The 23,743-nt window shown below is 42.3% G+C and overlaps 1 protein-coding gene across 9 annotated transcripts in view; it reads left to right on the top strand.

Moving 5' to 3' along the window:
* HHAT (hedgehog acyltransferase) overlaps positions 1-23,743 on the top strand; it is a 226,444-nt gene that overhangs the window by 5,010 nt on the left and 197,691 nt on the right. For all 9 annotated transcript variants that reach the window (XR_007243560.1, XR_007243571.1, XM_048485244.1 and 6 more), the window contains 3 exons: positions 1,993-2,150; positions 9,405-9,472; positions 12,723-12,836. Coding sequence is in view for 7 of the 9 variants with exons in the window: in XM_048485244.1 (XP_048341201.1) it covers positions 2,042-2,150; positions 9,405-9,472; positions 12,723-12,836 (291 nt within the window). In the remaining 2 variants the exon portion in view is untranslated. The remainder of the gene's footprint in view (positions 1-1,992; positions 2,151-9,404; positions 9,473-12,722; positions 12,837-23,743) is intronic.

The raw sequence follows: 23,743 nt of genomic DNA on the forward strand, positions 1-23,743 counted from the left end.
CGCCCCCTTGTAGCTATGCCCAGTGGCATATCTAGGCAAACTGGAGTTTGGCGCCCGCCCCCTTGGGCAGCCGCCCTCCCCCACTGTGACCAAGCAATGATTTTTTTTATACCAGGTCGTTTCAAAGTCACCATCACATTATAGAACATGCCCCAAATCACAAATCTGAACACAGCAATAGGCCATGCCACACAGCAGAAATAATTTTTTTGAACACATTTTCAAAATGCTTTCAAAATGTTTTATTACTGCTGTGAAAACATTTTATGGTATTGTATCCAGTTCCCCCAATTGGGGGAAACAGCATCACTTTCAATGTTATTTAAACTGGGAACCCCAGATTCTCCCTTTAAGGTGGATTTAAAAGGAGAATCTGGGCTCCGTAGTTTAAACAAGTGATGCTGGAATCCACCCCCAAACAGTATCATTTTCAATGGTGTTTAAACTACTAGGGACCCCAGATTCTCCTTTTAAATCCACCTTAAATGGAGAACCTGGGGTCCCCAGTTTAAACAACATTGAAAGTGATGCTATTTTTGGGTTGATTCTCCACCACCCTGAAACAGCATCACTTTCAATATTTAAACTGAGAACCTCAGATTCTCCCCTTAAATCCATGCCAAAGGGGGGTGGGATTTAAAAGGGAAATTTGGGCGGGGGTGCCTGCTGTCAGGGGTGCAATTGTTAAGCTAGCAGCACCAAACTTTCAGGGTATCTTTAGGAGACTCTTCTAATGATCCCACCCAGGTTTGGTGAAGTTTGGTTCAGGGGGTCCAAAGGTATTGACCCTCAAAGGTGTAGCCCCATCTCCTATTAGCTCCCATTGGAAGCAATGGGGGATGGGGCACCCCCTTTGGGAGTCCATAACTTTGGACTCCCTGACCCAAACCTCACCAAACCTGGGTGATAGCATCAGGAGAGTCTCCCAAAACATCCCTGAAATTTTGGTGCTGCTAGCCTAAAAACAGCGCCCTCTGCAGGCCAAAACCCGAAAAACCCTGAAAATACAAAAAATCCCACAAACGAACCTGCAGTTTTCGCGCCCTCCACAAGGGGGCGCCCTGGGCAACTGTCCACTTTGCCCAATGGGAGGAATGCCTCTGTTCTCTCCTGTAAGGAGATTCAAAGAGGCTTACAAACTCCTTTCCCTTCCCCCCCCCTCACAACAAGCACCCTGTGAGGTGGGTGGGGCTGAGAGAGTTCAGAAGAACTGTGACTTGCCCAAGGTCACCTAGCTGGCATGTGTTGGAGTGCTCAGGCTAATCTGAATTCCCCAGATAAGCCTCCGCAGCTCAAGAGGCAGAGCGGGGAATCAAACCTGGTTCCTCCAAATTAGAGTGCACTACTGTGCAAGTGGTCTATGCAACACAATGGGCTGCACCACTGATTTTGCTGGTGTAAGTGTGCATCAGCAAATGGACGTATTCCTGGCCCGACAGGCTCAGAAAGCTAACTAAATCTGGCTCCACCCCTGGGAATGCCCCCTTTGATGCTCTTGTGCCAGAAGAGCACTGGTGCATGGCTGCATTGAGCCCAGTAACAAATGGGAAGCCAGTGGAGTGACTGCAGAATGGGAGTGAAGTTCATGTTCCACCCAGCTCCCAATAATAACCTAGCTGCGGCATTTTGAACTCACTTGAGTCTCTAAATAGACCTCAAGAGGAGACCTACATAGAGGGCATTCAAAAAGTAATGCTGGATCCAGTATAACCAAAGGTTCTTAACTTGAGTCAGCAAGTGTTAGCTGAACCCCTTCAAAAGTGATAAATGCAAGCTCTTTTAAGACATCTGCCTCCACAACCAGCGTCACTCCCATCTTGTCTGGGTTTAGTTTTAATTTTTTTGATTCAAGCCAGACTGAGGTCCTCTTTGAAAGCTGTTCGTGACAAGACAACTTGGGTGAAAATCGCATTTTTGCTTAGGTTTGTTATCCTGCTCTGCAACCTCAGTATTGGTCCAGCTTAAAACTGTGCATTATCTCCTTGCTTGCAGGTGGTGTTTACTAAGATGTCATCCTCATAGGAAGAGCCAAGGCTGAGAAATGTCATTACAATCAGAATTGCTGCCACGATGGGAATTGTATCTCTACCTGGTTCTTTCTTTTGGCTTCCATTTTTATTCTTTCTATGAAGTATTCCTAGTCTCTCGAGGTAAGCCTCTGTCACAGGCTCATTCATTTTAGGCACTCATTGTTTTGGGCTTTTGTAGTTTGCAGTGTTGGTATCGCTTAATGGAGTTCTAGCAGTTTGCAGCAGGGCATCCCACGGAGGCTTTTTGCTTGGAGCTTTTGAGTACCTTTTCTTTGTGTGAGTGGGAACTGCAAAGAAGGCCTGATGAAAGGCACAAGCTGTGTGTATATCCTTTAATGAAAGGTAATTCAAAGCTTGTACCTTAGTTGGTAAGAAATGACTAGAAGCGTAACTTGACATTTGTCTTTTAATAGAAACAGACTAAACAAATTCGAAGGTCGATTTGCTAATAAATTTTCAAGGGAATAACTACACATAATTTTATTTGTAACCCCGCAGAATATTTTTCTTGCCTGATGGAAAAACTCTGAATGGTCATGATTTAATACATTTGTTTAATTCTGAATAGTGTCATTAAATTCAAAAGGTTTGAAGTATTTTTTTAAAAAAACTATGCCCTCTATTTTGAATTTTAGATGGCTTGAAATCATGACTGCCAGGTTTATGGATTTGGTTGTTAGAGTAATCAACTACATCTTAAGTTATTTATGAAAAAAATTTACTCCACTTTTTCCATGGCTCAAGGGACCTTATCATTCAAATAAAAAATACAGTAAAACCCCACATAATCCCCCACTCCTGAAATGCTTACACCCAGTGGTGGGATTCAGATAATTTAACAACTGGTTGTTTACAAGCACCATTTTAACAACCGGTTCTGCCGAAGTGGTGCGAACCTGCTGAATCCCACCACCCCATTAGAAGTTCTAATGAATAGAGTAACCTTGCATTGCCTCCTAAACACTGCTAGAGATGGCTCCCCCTCCTCACATCCTCAGGGTGCCTGTTCGGTAGGGTGGGAGCTAGAATGGAACAGGCAGAGGTTGTAGATGATACTCCGCGCAGGGGAGCAGCTAGCAGATGGCAACCTGAGGTTGATTAACTTTCAGGGGGCAGTCTTAACTGGTAGTGCTCTTAGCTAAATTACGTTTATTTTGTTTTCTTTTTTTGCTGTGGGATGTTGTTTTGGTTTTTGTATGTCAATTCCTATGAACAAAGGTCGTTTCTGCATGGTCAAAATATCCTGGGTTGAACAAGAAAAATATCCCTGTGCAGTCAAGAATTCTGCACTTTCCCACTCCTAAAACAGGTTTGCCCTGCGATGTTTCCCTCATCCCAAGGTATTCAAAAACTGCCAAATTGGAGGTTCTTAAAAAAAAACTGGGGTGAGCCTGCTATAGTCTGCTACCATGCGAAAGCCAACCAGGAGCAGGACTTGTTTATTTTTTTTGCCCAGCCGCCTGATCTTCTGCCTGACATTCATTCAAGTTGCCACTCAAAAACAATAGCCAGTCAGAATGCAGGACACCAGGCATGCTCAGAGATGCTTGCAGCTGCCACTCAAAAACATCAGCCGATCAGAACGCAGGACACCGGGCACACTCAGTTATGCTTCTGAAGTAAATACAGAGGTCCCGGGCTCGTGTGAAACAAGGTGGAGTATTTCCTCCTGGTCTTCACAGGATTCCTTCAAAAAACAGGCAGCCATGCAGACAGAGCCCTCCGGGGGTTGGGCGGTATAAAAATCCCATAAATAAATAAATAAATAAATAAATAAATAAATAAATAAATAAATAAATAAAATAAAATAGACACCCCAGGTTAAAAAAAATGGTGGTAAACAGGTATATTTTTGACATGCGGGAATGACCAAAGAGTGGGATAAGTAATCTAATGCTTACCCTCAAAATGCACTTATTTGGAGTCATTAAGTAACTATGCACATTTACCCTGCATTTCAAGGGAGGTGATTAATCAACTGAAATATTCTTGAATTGTAATCTGTGCAGGAACTTCAAAATGCTCACCTGTCTGTAGTGGTCTTTCTCTCCCTCTCTCTTTCTGGCTCTGAGATGCCTGACAATTCCAAATACTGATCAATTAGTCAAAGCTCACAGGTGCTGGTGTAACAGTTTTATCCTTGTCAACTTGACTGACAGTTGTACAACCCTGTTAAGCAGAAGATGATTTTGGATTTATACCCTTCCTTTAAGAACATAAGAAAAAGCCTGCTAGATCAGACTAGAGTCCATCTAGTCTAGCACTCTGCTACTCGCAGTGGCCCACCAGATGCCTTTGGGGGCTCACTTTCTTTCCTGTAAGGAGTCTCATAGCAGTTTACAAACTCCTCTCCCTTCCTCTCCTCACAGCAGACACCTTGTGAGGTAGGTGGAGCTGAAAGAGTTCTGAGACCCAGCGGATCCAGTGTAGAAATGGGGAAACAAACCTGGTTCACCAGATTAGAATCTGCTGCTCATGTGGAGGAGTGAGTAATCAAACCTGGTTCTCCAGATTAAAGTCCACCGCTCTTAACTACTGCATAATGCTGGCTTTTTTGTTAAGTAATGGAAATGATGCTTGGCATCTGGTCCACAACCTGTCCCTCAGACTGCACCTCATTGAAAGACAGTATGCTTTAACTCAGGGGACTGTAGTTGTTCAAAAGTTTTCTATAATCAGCATGTGTCCAGTTCTGGGCACCGCAATTCAAGAAGGATATTGACAAGCTGGAACAGGTGCAGAGGAGGGCGCCCAAAATGGTAAAGATCTGGAATCCATGTCCTACGAGGAGAGACTCAGGGAGCTGGATATGTTTAGTCTGGACAAGAAAAGGTTAAGGGATGACATGGCAGCCATGTTGAAATATTTTAAGGGATGTCATATTGAAGAGGGAGCAAGCTTGTTTTCTGCTGCTCCAGAATCTAGGTCAAGAAGTAATGGATTCAAGGTACGGGAAAAGAGATTCCACTTAAACATTAGGAAGAACTTCCTGATAGTAAGGGCTATTCGACAGAGGAACGTGCTGCCTCGGAAGATGGTGGAGTCCCCTTCTTTAGAGGTTTTTAAAGAGAGGCTGGATAGCCATCTGTCTGGAGTGCTTTGATTGTGTATTCCTACATGTTAGTGGGTTGGACTGGATGGTCCTTGTGGTCTCTTCCAACTCTGTGATTCTGTATCTCCTCTTCAGACTAAACATTCCCAAGTCCTGGTTCTGGAAACAGCCCACCACCGGAAAAATATTTCTACCATACATCAAGGGAATCACAGATCAAATAAGGAAACTGATGAAAAAGCATTACCTACAGACCGTCTTCAAACCACCAGGAAAATACAGCAAATGCTACGCTCAGCAAAGGACAAGAGAGACCCCCTCACTTCTACAGGAGTATATCACATACCCTGTAGTTATGGAAAGGTCTACATAGGAACCACAGAACGCAACATTCAGACCCGTATTAAGGAACACGAAAGACACTGTCGTCTTAACCATCCTGAAAAATCTGCAGTTGCAGAACATGTGTTAAACAAAACTGGACATAATATTTTATTTGAGAACACTGAAATTCTGGACAATTCAGAAGCTTACTATGTCAGACTGCACAGGGAGGCCATTGAAATTCACCAACACCAGGACAACTTCAATAAGAAGAGACGTTAAAAATTAGCAAAGCCTGGCTCCCAGTACTTAAAAAATGGACTGATAACCCCACCTGCAATACAGTGCACTCAACCACACCTTTGCATAGCAAGTTCCACCCAAACACTTAATGCCTGGGACATGGACAATATACCACACTAAACTTTTCCTTCTCACTTAGACACAGTGTGAAACAGACTTCCCTCTGTGATACACCTCTGAAGATGCCAGCCACAGATGCAGGCGAAACATTAGGAACAAAATCCACCAGACCACGGCCACACAGCCCGGAAAACCCACCGAACCAGTTTAATCCGTCCGTGAAAACCTTCGACAATACATTCCCAAGTCCCTCAGCCTTTATTCATAGGATTTCATCTCCAGGCCCCTGATCATCGTCTTCATTCTCCTCTGCACCCGCTCCATTATGTCCATAGCTTTTTGGAAGTGAGGCCTCCAGGATTGTACTTTCATAGCATTTTTAATTGGGAGGGCAATCTTCAACTCCTCCATCTGTATGGACATACTGATTTTGTCAAAGATCCTTCCTTTCATTTAATCATATAAGATACATTTCTTGTGGAAGCCTTTTGCACATAAGGCTGATATGCAAAACTTTGCCCTCCTTTATTTAAAGCAAATTTTAACTGGAATGTGATGGTGAGAATCAGAAGTGCCTGGAGTTGTTTCAGATTTGTATTATGTATCAAAGCATAATCTTCACCTGTTCGAGAATAATGTTTCTTGGAGATGTAGTTAAGTGCTTCCATTGTCTGTTCTGTAGGAGTAAACTGCCATACCTTATTTTTTCCACAAGGGGGAGATAGTAAAGCAGCCTTCAGAAATGTTAGGAACATTTCCAGTGCATGGCTTGGTATGACCAGATAACTGAACCAGAGCAGCATCTTTTCATGTTATGGGAGTCCAAGGAGATAAGATGGGATATAAATGTTTTAAATAAATAAATTTCAAAAAATATTTTTGCTCCTCCATCAAAAGCCTTCAGAATTGTGTTCAAAATATATGCATTTGAGTACTCAGTAATTAGGGACATTTTTATCTAGATTTCTGGGAATTGTCTGAGTTCAATAGCAGAGTCTTGGGTGATAGCCAGATTTTTATCTATCCAAAACGTGGTGTGAATTTGCAGTTTAATATTTTAAGACCAGTTCTGTGAAAGGCAGAATGTGATGCTGAGGTTTCCATAATTGTTGCTACTTGACAAACTATTGTACATGCAGAGTAATGTCAGACCATGCTGTAGGAGATTTCATGATGCTGACTGGCCATTTATAGAATTTGTAATGCAGGTCAGTGCCTGTTGTAGGGTAATCTTTAACTGAATGGAGCAATCACATGTCTAGGAATGTTTAGGGGAAAGGCAAGACTGTACTGGACCAAATCTTGTACCATGTAACATGAATATAATGTGACATAAGGAAAGGTTTGCTGATTTTTCTGATCTAAGTCTTGGGTGTGACAGAACAGAAAATCTATAGTTCAGTCATAAGTAGACTTACTTCAGTCTAAGTCCTGTTTTGTCAATGACTTAGGCTGGATCAACTCTTAATAGGATTGTAGTGTAGCCCTGAACATGAAATTCCTTCATACATTGACAGTGTGGAGAATGGGCACAAGTATGCTGCCCCCTCCCCTTACTTCTACATGTTCCCTGGGTTGTGAATATTGCACCTACATGTGGAGGCAGTGTAATCAAGTATGTTCATTCCCTGTGACTGGAGATTGTGGTTTGTGAATGTTGCTGGTCATGGGGAGGGAATGTATGCGTGGATGCTGCCTCTGGGTATAGGTTCCATGCTTGCGAGCTGGCAATCATGTGGAGGTAGAGACAACATTCTTGAGCCTGTATTCGTTCTCCCTCTTGGTGTATTCAGTCAGTGTGCAGAGGGGTCATGTATAAGATCAAAGCCAATTAGGCTATAAGAGAGAAGAATAGCTAGTAGCCTACCTCAGGCAAGTTCTCTGAGAGTGAATGAGTCAGTACTAGTCTCTGTTAATATTTTGTTTTCACACCCCAACAATCCTGTGCATGAGAGAATAACAGCCCAATCCAGATTTGGGGAATGGGCTGTGGGAATGGGCTGTGGGAGCAGTGCTGAACTGTGCCGGCATCTATGCCTCTTCTTTGGGCATAAGGGGCTCCCCTGCTGGTGGAGAGGGCAAAGGCGCCAGCATCTGGGCACCCCACAGCTCTACAGCCACAAAACCCAGAAGTGGGAGTTGCTGCTGAGCAATGCTGATGTCCAAATGGGTGGCTTGGGGCATTCAGAGGGGTGGAGCTGACTGTGGTCAGCTTCCACTGGTGTTCTAGCCCAGGATTGCTGCCATCAGACCCCTATTTGGGCTATGGGGCAATTTGAGCAGCAGGAGGGTTTTCAATTTACCCTCCTTTCTGCACTTCCCAACCTCCCCACTCCCGGTGGAGGTGGTACAATGCCGCCTCTGCTGCACTGTCCCCAGCCACCTCAGCTCTTCTCCCCATCTGGATTGCACTGTAACTGGATTGCACTGGATTGCACTGTAAGTACCACTATGCCAGTAATTTAGAAGGAAATAAGTTGATCAGAAACATAACTCTTTAAGATGCTCAAGTCTCCCATTTTGCTCCAGTCTAATAATTTTACACAAGATATGTCTGCTTTGCAAAATGAAGATGTTTTAATTTTTAACCTATCAAGTTTTCTCAGGTCTGTGCATTGAAGATGTGCTTTGGAAATTAATAAAGAGCTTTGAAAACAATGTGTTGAGTTTTCTGGCACATATTGTATTAAACAGTGGGTTAGGTAGGTATAAAACCTTTACAGTATTTGAGATAGTTACTTACTGTATCCAGTCTGTGGCTGGAAAGCTGTGCCAAAGCATTGATGTTGTTTAGGCAGTGTGAGAAAAATAATCCACGAAGTCATATATTTTTTAAATAAAACATTTCCAGCCTTACATTTCTGGTTGATTTCTGTGAGGGCACAGGTACTGGATCAAAAGGGTCTATTAAATTAACTGATAAAAAGGAAACATTGTCAGATGAGGCAAAACTTTTCTTTGAAATTTATCTTGGGTGTTGCAAAGTGAAAGGAAAAACTCATTTCGTTGAGAAATGAATTTCTTCAGGTAGATATTAAGAATCCCCTCATACAACCAAGGGTGATAAATCACAAGTTTGACTTTTCACTCCACAAGCCTTTTTCCTCCCCAAACACAGTTAAAATCATGAACCTCAGAGGCAGTCTTTTCTCAGTGTGACTTTAAAATGGAATTGACAAGTCTTTGTTAGTAATAAATTGTTGGCAAGAATACCTTTGATATCGAATGGGTTATACATGAGAGAGTTTTGCAAAACATTGATTTCATTTCCTTGACTAGGTGTCTCCATAAGTGGTCCATTACTATGAAGGGCCAGCATTTAGATTGGTGTATTCCATCAATCAAACAATTGTTATTGACTAATAATCTGTCAAATTAGAAGATTACTAGTTTCTCAATACAGGTGGCTTCTGTGAGATATTTGAGATAGAATAAAATTTAATATGAGCAGTCCAGAAGCATAGGCTAGTGGTGAACCATCTAGGACATATACCAGTAGAAATATATTTTATAATAATTTTAGACTTACTAGAAATTAAGTATATTAGAATCACTACATTTCTGTCTCATGCAATGTCATTTAAACAAAATGAGAACTATTAATTCCTGATTCTGAATATCATCTTTTCTGGCAGAATATGAAGAGGAACTTGACCGAGCATTTGATCTGGAAACTGATTCAATGTTTGGAGGATTTAAAAAGGTACAGTAAAAATACCACCATTTGGCATTTGTTGTTGAAATATGTATGGGAATTTATTTTGAATCATCATCCAGTGAACATTAATGGGCTTTATAACTGGCTCATTGCATAAAGGAAGAACAATGGGGTCAAGCCTAAGTCTGTCCATGGCTTATCAGGTTGATCTGGTGGGACCTCACAGTGGAGAAAAATACAGCTGTGGCTGTGTGAAACTTTGGTGATTTGATCATTACACATATACGTACAGGAGTGTGCAAAGAAATACAGCTTTGTTTGCACAGTCAGCTTTAGAGATCAGCATCAGAGCCTTTTACTGCTACCTTAATATGAGCTAAATATATTGTAAAAATTAGCTAAGATTCTTCTTCACCTCCTCCTCCTCAGTGTGGCTCAGCACTATGAAGAGTCAGCAGTTAATGAATTCATTTTTTCTTCTTTCTCCAGTCTCATAGGCTCCTTCCGCAAGTGCAAAATAATGCGTTTTCAAACCACTTTCACAACTGTTTGCAAGTGGATTTTGCTATTCCGCACAGCTTCAAAGATCACTGAAAGCCGTTTGAAAGTGCATTATTCTGCATGTGCGGAATGAGCCATAGTCTGCTCTCTACGCATTCTCAATCCATTTTCACTCAGGTTGGCATATTCCCTCTTTCGCTTAGTCTAGCTGTGCTTTGGACATACTCCTTACCCTGCTTCTTCTTAAGTTCTGAATAGCTTGGACAATACCAGACAGAGTCTTAGTATAAGAACATCTTAGCCAATGGCCAGACGAGGGCTAAAGGCATGGGGAGGAAGTGCAGAGGTGTGTTGTATTAAAACTTATGTCATGACTTTTAAAATACTTTAAGGTAAAGCAAAAATTAATCCCTTTGTACATATTTGAAATCTATGCCACGCTTCTCACAGTATGGATTCATATACACAGACAGTGATAACTGTCTGCTCTCTGTTTTGATTTGGAAATTCCTTTTGATCAACATTGTGCAAAGGTTATATTGTTCTTGGCAGGCTTCCTGAAAATATCGTCTGCAAGCGAATGCCAACCAGACATTAATGAAAAAATGTTGGGGAAGAGAGCCCAGTTAGATTTATTTTAGTACTTTTGTATACACTCAATACAATACATAAATGATACTCAGTGGCTCAGGAGCAACTTGTAATTCTTTTTGAGCACTGGTCACCAATGAGGGGTGCCAGCTGTGTGGTGGCAGTTGCTGGGGTCTTTTAAGAGTGAGGCAAGAGTGATGTCACAGCCCATGACACCTTGATGTCACTTCCGGTTACATGCTCAGAAGTGATGACATTGTGATCCTCTAGGAATTTATAAATTTCTATCGTAAAAATGCTTCTCCTCTCCCCCCACCCCCTTATTTTTGCACACATGGCTCCAGCAAGCAACAGAAGGAGCCTTGGCCACCCTATCCCCAATGTGGCATCTGCCCCATATTTCAGCAAAGTGCACGGTGTCTTTGTCCGGTAGGGCTTGTTGTTGGGAGGTGGATTCCACCTTGAAACAACCACTGTTGGAGGAGCACGTGAGCTGTGAGTATCCCTAAGGTGCAGACGTCATGCCAGCAATGGAAGTAAAGGCAGCTTTTTTACACAGACATGAAGCTGCGTTATACTGAATCAGACCATCCGTCTGTATTGTCTTACCCAGAATGGCAGCAGGCCTGTCACATCATCTACTGCCTGATACTTTTACCTGGAGATGCCAGGAACTGAACCTGGGACCTTCTGCATGCCAAGCAGATAGACTTCCACTGAGCCAAAGCCCCTCCTAGTCATTGAAAGTAATTGTGAATGTGGATCTTTGTGAGCTGCAGAATTGATATTGCATTAAATAAACTAAAATAATGAATTCTCAAGAATAAATCTCAATATAAACAAATCAAGTTAAAATATTGGTTTGCCCTAATATGCTATTGTCCAATCATGAAAGCTCTTATTAACAGTTCATCTCTGCAGAACCTCCTAAACATTGTATAGATAGCTGTTAGATGTAACTTTTTCCGGAAACCTGGACTATGTAATCGGGTCTGCTATGATTTTACTTGCCCAACAAGTAAACAACTTGACAAGAATTGTTGAGAGGATTGGCCCTTCCAGATAGGTTCTTACCAGGAGAGACAGTCGTTCAAGGATGTAGGTCCCAGGCTAAGGGTCTTAAAGTTAGTAAGCAGCACCTTAGAATTGAACTTGGAAACACAGGACAACTGCAAGGATCTTCATATGCTACCTCCGGATTATAGTAGAGCAGACAAATTCTGGTTCAGTTCAGATTTCCTGGTTGTTGTCAAGGGTAGCCCCCTATTAAGATTGTTAGTCCAGCCTCAGGGTTGACATAGCATGGATCCTATCACTGGCTGAATTAACAATGGAGATAACATTCTTGCAAAACGCAACTGCAATGAAATTCTTTTGTCTTTATGGGCACTTGTTTTCCTGTACCTTTCAAACTTTTGATGAAATCCATTGAAGCAAAACTTACCCCTCCAAAGTTGGCAGTGTAATACCCTATAATGGAGCAGCTTTTTATTTATTGTTATATAGGTTGGGAGAGATCTCATTCCACCTACGTATATTTCTTTGTACTGGTTGTGTATATTTGTGTGAAAAAAAATTAGAAGACTTTAAGGAACAGGCCTGGTACATATGCTGATCAGGTACATCTTGTCAGAGGCATGACCATTGAGCTCAGTCAAAGTTATCAGTTGATAAGAAGGAACGGGAGCTATGTGGGAAACCATTGAATAGCACAGTGCTTATAGAAAGCATTTATTTTGCTGTCAAACTGATATCTTACCAAATTAAACGTTTCTAACACGTGTAATCAGTTTTTTAAAATAGATATATATCATTGGAAGAGAATATTCAATGTTGTGATTGCAGCAACTACTGAAAATCTGGCCATATTTCTTTGAGTAATGTATAGTTAGTTCAGTCTTGTATGTGGTGATTTCAGCCAAGTATTATATTTTGTGCTATGTACCAATTATATTGTCAGATGGCCTTTAGGCTTGCTCCCAGGAAGTTTCTAGCAAAAGAGGCTGAGAATTGGGAGATGCTTGTCTCCTCGTTTGGTTGAAACCTATTAATGTATCATCACATTTTTTTAGTAATTCTGGATTTATTTTTCATTTACGAATGAGAAGTATATATTACAATGACATTTTGCTTACAGTATTTTTTCCCAGCGTATTTTCAAGTTTTCATACCAATTTTATGAATTGATTCAATCTATGCCCAGGATCCCATGGACTTTGAATGGACCTTTTGGATGGAGTGGGGCAGAAGATATATACTCTGGTTTCTTTTTTGTCATTTAATAATATCACAATTGTCCAGCCTTTACATGGAAAAGGTATGTCATTTTGGGCACTTTCATTTTTCATAGTTGTTACCACGTTGGGTGTGTTTGTGAACTGCTTTGGACCTTCATGTCAGGAGAAAGGCCACATATAAATGAAATACAGTAAATGAAATGTTACATTTAAGAATGGCAAAAGCTCTAATTTTAATGCCAATCGTTTAAATATTTCTTCCATTAGATTTGCATGTATCCTTTCCCTAAGGAGCACACAATGGTTTTTGGCCATAAAACAAAAAATGAAGTCTAGATATGGCTGAGGAGTCATGCTGGACAAAGTGCTATGGCAAATACGTGGCTGCCAGGAATTGTTCTCTGTCTTCTTTCTGATAATGTCAAGTAAAACAAAACTCAAATAATCACAATGAGAATTGTCCAATGAATTCAGTTGAAGAGAGGTGGGGAAATGTTTATCGTGCTGATGTGACATCCCATATTTTGCACTATTGGATATTCTAGAGAAGAAGAAGATTTGGAGCTAATGGTTTTGATGATAGCCAAAATGTTCTCTATATTGTGTTCCCTGGGTTTCTGAGCTATGTGGGGGATTGGAATCTAAACTTTCCCCAAGCAAGCCCCATTTTCTAGCCACCATACCACGCTTGGAGAATGTGAATTGTTACTCATCTAAGAGAGAGAACTTTGACAAACGTTCATCTTCTCTTTGTTCTCTTTTGCTTGGAACATTCAAAAGAATTCTGTTAGCATTTGGTGGGTAAAGGCAATCATATCAAAGTACTTCCTATTTGTCTCATATGCAAAAGCAAACCATTCTTTAGCATACCCAAGTCTACTTCATAGTTCAATTCAATTGTTCCCAAATTCACAATTTATGGAATTATGTATCTGAATTATAACATATCTATACAAGATGAGCAGTGTTTCTTTATACACTGCATTGGTGTGTGCTATAACTATCTGAAAACTCAGTTCAAAGTAATTCCAACCATTTCAGAAGTTGGCAAAATGGGTACCATGAAGAGAAGTGAATAGCTTTTTAAAAATTCTTTAATTTAGTGCGGAGATTGTCATATAATCAAGTAGACAGAGTGGCATGTATCTATACCCTTTTCAACATAAAGAACCAAGGGCGATTGTGTATTAAAACAGCACCATTTCCTTCTGGACCTTCTTTTTAGAGCTGTTTTCCACAGGCCCCTAGTGCCTGTTTCTAGAAGCCACCATTTTATGTCTCCCTCAGTAGCTTCTATCGCCATTTGTTGAATGTTTTAAGAGGTTTCCTCTCCTTGCAGTTCAGCCAAGGGCTAAAACAGTGTAAAAATTAGATCAAAAAACTTTGTGTTTCCTGTTGATACTATGCACGTGTCTCCTTTTCTTTTTCTAAAGGACATAATCAAAGCTTCACAGAGTCTAATAGAGAATTGCAACTTTTAACTTTTGTTAACAGAAATATGCAGATCAATGAATCCAACCCACAGTTTAAGGAGGCTTCAATATCTCCCATTTTCCAATAATCTGCTGGTTATTACCAAACTTCCTTCAGGAATACGTTCAGCAAAGGAAAAAAGTTGATTAATACATCCAAACAGGCTGCAAGTCTGAAGTTCAGCATTTTTCCTTGGAGTTGAGACTCTCTGAACTCTCTGGGGTTTACTTCTGTACAGCCTGACTCAGAATGCATATTAATTTATATAAAATTAAATGATTGCTCAAAACACATCTTATTAATCAACTAAATTGTTTTGAGCTGCATTCCTAATATTTATTAACATGTACTCATTTGTGGTATTCTTGGAAGGCAGAATAAAGCAATATGCAAGGACTACCAAAACCGTTATTCCTTGTCAAGTTCGTCCTTTCCCCCTCAATAATGTTTAGCGTCACATGCTTCATAAATGATATTGTATGAGTTTCTCACCATGTTACTGATGAATGCCAGAAAACCTAGTGCAATGACATTATTGTGTGAAATTGTATTATGGGAAGAGGAGGAAAGAACACAGCCCAAGGATGCCATTTTCAGCGGTAACCCTTTGTCACACTTAACTTTTTGTTTCAGCTGTTGTTTATGCAGCACACATAGCTGCCCCAAACTGTAAAAATAAAGATGGTGTGGTTTGTTAGGTTAACAGCCTGACAGATTAACATAAATGAACCCTTCAAATATTGACACATTTCATCATACTGGCAATGCCATCATAAGGTCATAAGAAATATGAAATATGTCCAATTGACTAGAGTTCACTAGAATTCTGAATATATTGCAATGTTAGTTGTAGAAGTAGGCCAACGGTGAGGTGTCCATTTCAGACTGTGGATTTTTGGTATCACCAGATTTCAAAAAGGAGGAGGAGGAGAACAGTAAAAGAGTTTGGATTTATACCTCTCCTTTCTGTCCTGTAAGGAGTCTCCAAGCAGCTTACAAACTCCTTCCCCTCTCTCCCCCCTCTCTTAAGGTAGGTTCTGGACCAGGGGTAGGGAACCTGCGGCTCTCCAGATGTTCAGGAACTACAATTCCCATCAGCCCCTACCAGCATGGCCAATTGGCCATGCTGGTAGGGGCTGATGGGAATTGTAGTTCCTGAACATCTGGAGAGCCGCAGGTTCCCTACCCTCTGGACCATAGGCAGCAACTGAGATCAACCCCATAGAAGTGAGCCTGCTAAATAAATTTGTTCTCAATGCAAAAATACCCTGTGTGAAGGGGCACTGTTATTTGGTTGAATCATATGGTTAACAGGAATATGCAGATTAATGAATTGCTGGCTGGTTGTTCTGTTTGCTGCTCTGGGTTTCCAGTTGCAGAAACTTCAGGATCTTGAATAAGTTGTTTTGAGAGGTGCAATCTACATATATCACATCTCTGCTTGACCTGTAGACATTTACTCACCAGTCATTTTTGCAACTGGGCTAATTCGACATCTTTCTCCCCTCAAACCAACATGGTGCACAGTTGTTATCCTTTGGGAATATTATTGCTGCCAAAGAGCAGAGGCCTTTCAGGGAGAACTGCACCTTAAAAGGATTCAAAATCCCCTTCCCCAACCAGATCAATTAACTGACCTTTCGCATGGAATCTGCCTCTCTAGAGAGTAAACAGAGAAAATAATTAACTGAACTTTGACCTTGTCAACAATAATGGGGGGAAATGCTGGGGAGAGATCAGTCACGTATTTATTCACAACAGAATCTGTTTATTAAGAAAACATTATTAACAAAAATTGTATGTACTTATTCAAAAGACTCTTCACTATCAAAGGATTTGTTGTCAGAATCTGACTCCAGAGTGATCTTTATGAGGAAAGTTTCATTGGTCGAATCCCCACTACCTTCTTACCCAGGTTTCAGAACGCAAACTAACCAGGTTTCAGGGATGACCTCCCCATTGCTTCTGCGGCAGATTCCGTTTATGGCACTCGTTCTCCCCGTTAACCCGTGCCCCAGCAGAACCTGGTTGCAAGTGGTATAGACCCCATTGACATGGTTCAGAGCTGATCCGAGGGGAGGGCCAAGGTTGAAACACTGACTCGTTTCCCGCCGCGGAGCGTGACACGGAATTCGGGCAACCAATCAGCGCTGCCAGTGCTGATACGATGCGCGTGCAGCCTTTTCTTGGTTTCGTTTTTGCTTTTGTGATCGGCCAACAGAAGGGGACGCAGAAAGACATTAAACAGTCAAACGTGTAACTTTGAATTGTTAATGGTTTACACAGGTAAACGATTAACTGGTAACCCTTTAAGCAGCAAAAACGCTTGTAAAAATAAACGTTAAACTTTTACACATTGTTTTTTTATCACACCCCTACAAGGTACGTTTTTGTGGGGGGGAAGGCCCCGCCCCATCAAGGCATGCCAGCCAATCAGGGGAGACCGGCGAAGCGAGATCGCCTGGTAGTGGGGATTGCTAAGAGTTCTGTAACTGGGTGTGTCTGCTGTGTGCTTGTTGCGGTGGGGAGGGAGAAACTCCGATGAAGAGGTCACGGTTTCCAATGAACAGGTTTTGATCTGTGTGTAATTTTCAAGTGGGGATTCGACCATTGTCTTCTTGAAGAAAGTCAAGATCAGAACTGCTTCTCCTTCTCCATCACATGCTGGATGAAACTGCGACACATCTCTGGGGTCACAACACGTATTCCTTCAACAAATACACATCCTTTTATGGAACTCCAAGCCAACTCTGCGTGGTAGGGAGTAACATGAAGCAATAGCTACCTCGTCTGTCTATAGTGGATGAATCTGTGCTTTGCTCTTTGCACCAGAAGAAACAGATCAGGCTTAACTTGATGCTGCTCCCAAGTGATGCCTTTCTCTGTTGGCCATGACCTGATTGTTTCCTTTCTGGACTGTGCTGTTAGGATCTTTTCTGACCTAACTATGTGATAAGAGGCATTCTCCATTACAATCACACTGAAGGCAGTTTTGGCAACCACTCAGCAAACCATTTTTCAAAGTTGTCGCCATTCATTTCCTGATGATAATCACCAGTTTTCAACTTAAACAGAAGCAATGTATCTTCCACAAATCCTTCCTCACTCCCACAGTGAGCACAAATCAAGCAACTGCCATTGCCAGATGGATCTTTAAGTCCTGTAGACAAGCCCCTATGGAATGCATTCTTTGCAGATTTCACAGTTTGGTCTTGCCAGCATTTTGAGACTGTCCCCTGAGTTTGCCCATGTCTCATCCAGGAAAAAAATCTTCCTCCCCACTAAAAAGAACTGTCAAATATAAGATAGCGGTGCTTCCAAGCTACAATGTCAGGTTTGTCGGTCAAAGTGCAATCCTTATGCCTGTGATTGTAGGCAAAGCCAATGTCTTTCAAAATACTGTGCAGCGTTGTTTGGGAAATGGAAGGCAGATCCAGGTCGTTGTTCAAATCATTGAGTATTTTCTTCAGTGTTGGTGGCTCATTTCTGAAGGAATGCCGATTCCTCTAATTGCACAGCGAGCACAGGTGTCACACTTCACCTCCTTCTCTTTGTCCTGGCTTTGCCAGGATGTTTCTCACCTGGCATCGCAAGAACTCTGTCTGTTGAGTGCCATGCCTTCTTTGCCTTTTACATGGGTGCAGAAGACATACTGGTTAACCTTGAGGTTTCATCCACACGCTCCTTGATGGTGATGCTTGGCTGCTCTTCTCTAATGCATTAAGGGCTATTTGCTGAGTCTGGCTTTGTATTGTCACCCTCTTCGATTTAATTTGAGGAAGCAATGAGAAGAGATCTCTGCAGGGTCTGAAAACCATTTGAAAAAAAGAGTGATTCAACATTAGGGTGGCCTTAATATCTTATTTCTGGTTGCGCATCACACACACACATATATACAGCCTTCCTCATTAAGCATGTAAGAGTAGGGGATATAGCACCACAACTAAGCTAAATTTAGTCTAAGAGCATGCTTTATCAGCCGGGGGTGGGAAGAACAAAATTATTCTCCTCACAACAACATTTAGAAATAGGCCATGCCAAGAATGTCACTCAGCAAGTTTCCCTGAAAGAGTGAGGATTTGAAACTAGGTCTCCTCATTTCTCACCTTGAAATGGCTTAAGACAACGCATCCTTTCCCAATTCTCAACAGTCTTACAATCAAATCATACCACACTTTGAAAGATCCAATCAGATATCCTGGAGATTTGGGAATGTAGCCTGGAGAGAACCTCAGTGGAGGTGCAAAGTCTTGTCTCTGCCACAGGACCTGCATGATTGACAGGGCAAAATATCCAGGGATGTTCAGTAGTCTGCTATTTATTTTTTTTCAAGGTCTTAAGTGTGTTACTTTTTAAAAGCAGTATCAGGCTAGCCTCACTAACATTACTGCCGTAAGATCTCAGAGAATTTCAAAAGTGTAAATTGACTAAAATATATATATATTTCCAGCACTTCACCTCCTTTTTTCCCATTGAGTCACATGTGACTAATGGAAACCCCTGGTGAGGTTTTAGAGGCAAGAGATGCTCAGAAGTGGTTTGCCATTGCCTGCCTCAGTATTGTGACCCTGGTGCTCCTTGGGGATTTCCCATCAAAATAATTTCCAGGGGTGACCCTGCTTAGCTTCTGAGATCTAATAAGATCACACTAGCGCTGCTACTATCCAGATATAACATATATCAAAATGGGGTCAATCCAGTTGTGAGCATAAGAAAAGCTAGAGACAACAGAAAATAGCCAAGGAACAGTTCTAGGAACTTAAGGAATTATTCAAAAATCGCACCCCAGCTTCAGCCTGGCGGCGCCGTTGTGGCGGGGGAGGAAGATGTGAAATGCCTCTTGCCTGCTGGCCGGCTGAGGCAGTCACGTGGCCTGGAACCGCCACGTGACGGGGCCAGGCAGTCTATAAAAGGCTGCGCTGGCAGAGATCGGCCTCTTTTGAGAGGCCCGGCAGGAAGGGGTGTCACAAATTGGGTTTGCGTCCATGTGGCACCTAGTAACTTCCTGTTCCAGTTCCCTTGGGGGATGTGCCAGTCAGGGGTTCTGAGGGGTCAGCTGGGGCTGCCCTATAACCAGGTTCAGCAGTTCTCTGCCTGGGGGTCAGTATGTGCTCTGTTATGCTCGCCCAGCTTCAAGGTTATTATATAGTTAAATAAATTGGGCTGCGGCCGATTTCTTTCCAACAAATGTTTTTATGAATGGAACGAGTCTCCACACATCCGCACGCAAATCTCAAAGACCAAGTTATCCAAAGGAGCCTTTTTAGATTCTTTGTATCATTTCCATCAAGGCAGAAGTCATTTTCAAGCCATCAATTAAACAAGCAACAAAATGAGCATATGAAGCCCATGTTCCCTGCTTTGTTCATGCAATACAGTTCCCAGTATAGCAAAAACACCACCAATCTTTAAGGAGGAAAAGATTTCCTCAGAGTATCTGGTATGTTAAAACCTTTTAGCCAAACCTGCCTTGACCCAGTTCTGGTGCTCAAGTTTCATTTTCTGATAGAACTTGACATAAACTGCACTTTCTTTACCCATGAAGGGATGTGGGATTTGGGTCTGGGAGACTGTTATGTTGCAGTTACTGGCAAGGGCTAGTAGAGACGGGGGCATCTCATCTTCCCCTCTCCCCCCCTCTTCCACTATTTGCTCTTCCACTTTCAGAAGAGCTCCCATAATAGTCCCCTCTTCTTCTGCTGGCTTCTCGCCTTTCAAAATGCTGCTCTCTGCAGTACTGGAACAGGCTGTCTGCTCCATCGGCCATTTTTCCTGCTCCATTGGCTCCATCAGCGGGAGCTCTCCTTGTGAAAAAAACACGTTTAGCTCACATTAGTTTCAGCTCTCTAATGAAAATTCAATGTTTGCAGTGCACAGAATGATTTTTTTTTTAATGAGAGTGACTCCTAAAAATAACTCTTAAATGATTGTCAGTTCTCGGGACTACTGTATAAAGAGCAAACACACTAATTGAACTTCTGCTTTAGAACGCAGGACTGAACTGAGTTCTTTTTGTTAAAAGAGGTATAACTGCTTGTGCTTCAAATGATTTCTGTCAAATCCTGTTCTCATCCCCCTTATGCCATTCTTAAGGGTTTGGGAACAAAATTTCAGGATGTTTAGTGGGTTGCAGCAGAAAGAGAATCTAGTCTGAAAGCTCTATGGACTTCTGGACAAACAGTGGCGGTTTATAGTCATCTGTATATGCAAACTGTGTGACCCATTTATTGGGGGAACTCCTGGAGACAAATTACATTTTTTGCTACTTTTTTACATGTAATGTGCTTTCATGACAATGAGAAATACCAAGTACCTGGTATTTCAGCCGTTTCCGCTGGTAGGCTTTATAAAGCTAACCGAAGTCCCTAAATGAATTCAGTCAGCTGGAACAGAGATGTGGTTGACAGCAGTTATGGTTCATAGGGTCTGTATTGGAAGCACAGGAGAAAATGAGATGGTCCACAGAGTCACACGGCATTTTATTATTACCTTTGATGCAACTTCTATTCCTGTTTTGATGATACTCTGTGAGATATTTATATTGGGGGAATGGTGTAGTAGCAGATTGTTGGACTTGGACCCCAAAGACCTGGTTTCGAATTGGTATGGAACTCTCTGTCTTTAAAACATACCTAAAGATGAAGGGAGAATCCCCACCCCCCCATCTGTTGCGTTGTGGGATTCAAATATGATTTGTGCAAATAAATAAAGAAGACCTGCATTGATCTAATGAGGCAGAACTAGCCTTTGAGAGGTCTGAGAAACCAGAGGAATTATTTGTTGCTTGCAAAGATAATGGATTAGCCCGCAGAATCTCTGGTAACTACCTAAAAAAAGAACATGATGGATCTAACCAAATATCTGTCTACTTCAATATCGTATTTTCTGTGGTGGTTCCAGAGTTCACAAGCAAGGCATGAAGGTACCAAACAGACTCCCTCATTCATTTTCAGCATGTGGTAGACATACAGTACAGTCATAAAAATCAATTTCTTGGGAGTAAGCACCACTGAATAGTTCTAAATAGAATTCTGAGAAGACTGACTTAGGATTGCTCAGAGACTCTTAAGGTTACATTTAAGTGTCATGGCGGATGGTGAATTTGTCTCCCTCTCCCTGGTGAAGAATTGCACTAATGACATATTTATGTGCATTGTTTGGGTACATTTTCAAGCATCAGTAAAGGGTATTTTTTCACAGTTGGAATCACTTCAGTACTTCTCAGCTTCTAAGAAAAGCAAAAGGACTGACAGATAACTAAGGCCCCTTGACAAGCTTCAAAGAATAGCCTGCGCATGTTGAACACTATCTGAGTGCCGTTCTCATTGGATATGTCTCATCTTGTTGAATATGAGTCCCACTTGAAACAGCACAAGAATATTTGTGCAAGACTCTTTATCATGTTGTCACAGTGTCAACCAGGAAGTTTTCTTTTAACTTACATTTATCTTTTAGTGTTCTGTAGCAGATCAGAATGTATTACCGTTGCTTCACTTGGTATTCTCTCAGTAGCCTAGTGGGGATCTGCAGAGGGAGTGGCAAGTTGTTTAAATTTCACTGTCACTTCCTCCTTTACTGCTGCTGGGCTCTTGCCTTGCCCCCTACCAGAGGCAAAGCTTCCACTGGGCCATCTGGGGACAAATGCCTTGGGTGGCCACTATTCAGTCATATGTGTGTGTGTGGGGGGGAATCACCCCCCACACTTCTAGCCTGTGCACGACCGTGGGCAGACCTTGGCCAGTTTGGTGGGCATGCTCTGTCCTGCCCTCCTGCCCTGTGGGGGAAAGTTGCGCCGCCACTCCCAGGGTCCAGAGGCTGGCTGAGGAGGGGAAAAAGAGGGAGAAGGGGCCACTCCATCAGCATGGAACCCACAGGTGCCGAGAGGAAGGAGGAGGAAGAGGCTCCCCCTGGCTTGTCACCTTTCTTCTTTTGCTACGTGGGTCAGGGAGGTGCCATGCCTGGTTTGCAGCCTCAAAGCACCTGGAGAGCTGCCTCATGGGCCCCTTGCGGGATCCCCCTGCCCTTTCTGGTCAGCTACATCGGGCCAGAACTGGGGCAGCATGGGATGAGTCTCCTGCCCCCTGCCCTAATTTCCCTTCCCTTCCCTTCCCCACCCAACCCCACCCCACTCTGGACATGTGCAACATCTCCAGACCCGATTTTCTCCTCCTGCAAAATCTGCTGAGGGAGGAATAGGAATCTTCCTTTTAAGACTTTTTGGGGCCAGTCCTTCTTGGGGTGTGTGTGTGTGTGTACACAACATGGATGAACAGGAAATAATTGTTCTCATTTTCCTACTTTTGGGGCCTTCTTTTGGGGGTTTCATAACCTGCTCCCCCCCCTCCAACTTCTCCCACTCAAGGCTATGGAAGGGGTGGGCGAACCCCTTGCAGCCCGCCTCTCCTTCATTCAAGCTACTCCTGTCTCATTGACAAAATCTTCTCAGATATTTCCACCTCCCAGTACCGGTTCAGTACAAACTGAAACATCACCTATACCCCAATCCTCTGGGTATTTATTTGGAAGTCCTTCAACAGGGCTTGCTTCAACGGGGTTTGCAGCTGTTGTCTAATCTTTGGTTCGCTTCCTTTTCCTCTAATAAAGTTTCTTTCACTTCTCCTGCCCCGTCACCAGCCTTTTTCACTCGTTGCATCTGTTAAAGTGGACTATTGCCTGTAAAAAGCATTTGTTGGAGTAACAATTTGTTAGTTTTTACAGTGCTGCAACTGGCTAATCATTCTAATTCTGTAGAATTATTCCCCTTAATAATTTTTCTTCCCTTGGAGAAGGCAGAGGCAGGCAATGGCAAACCATCTCTGAAAATTACAACAGAATCAAACCATGCTGTTATGGGTGTAACAGTATGAATATCTTTCTCAAAGTAGCAATGGGGAAATAACTCAGCTTGGCAGTGTTTTGGGGAGAGCAACTTAGCTTGGCAGAGCTTTTAGGAAGAAACAACTTAGCTTGGCAATGCTTTTGGGGAAGAAACAACTTAGCTTGGCAATGCGAGAGGAGGCTAGGCGGGGATCTTTGAGACTATGTATACGGGGAAATTGGCAAGGAGCGTTCCACAGAGTAACACAAGGAGTCCAAATCAAGTTTAAAATGTTTATATAAATTTGGTTTCGAGCACACATACAGGAAGATAGGGAGGCCCACACGCACAAGTTCCTAGAGATATAAAAAGGTGAGAAAAATAGGTTTGGATGATAGAAAGGGAATTGGGATTCAGCAGGGTGATACGTTACCTAATGGTTCCAGTGCAGCAGACGAAGTAGAAGGCAGGGACTCTATGCCAGCACAGAGATCCTGTAGAAGGACGATATCGTGTCTCACACCAACTTCACCAAGGGAGGTTCAGGTTTGAAATGAGCAATGCGCTTAAGGTGAGCAGGGCTTTTATAGGGTGCATCGCTAGGTTGGTGGGAAAAGAGACCCTTTGCATTAGGTTTCGTTTCTTACAGCTGTGCTGGGTTGCAGGGCTGAGCTAATTAGCAGCTCTATCTATTGT

The sequence above is a fragment of the Sphaerodactylus townsendi genome, linkage group LG01 (genome assembly GCF_021028975.2).
Source record: "Sphaerodactylus townsendi isolate TG3544 linkage group LG01, MPM_Stown_v2.3, whole genome shotgun sequence".
Classification (NCBI taxonomy): Eukaryota; Metazoa; Chordata; class Lepidosauria; order Squamata; family Sphaerodactylidae; genus Sphaerodactylus; species Sphaerodactylus townsendi.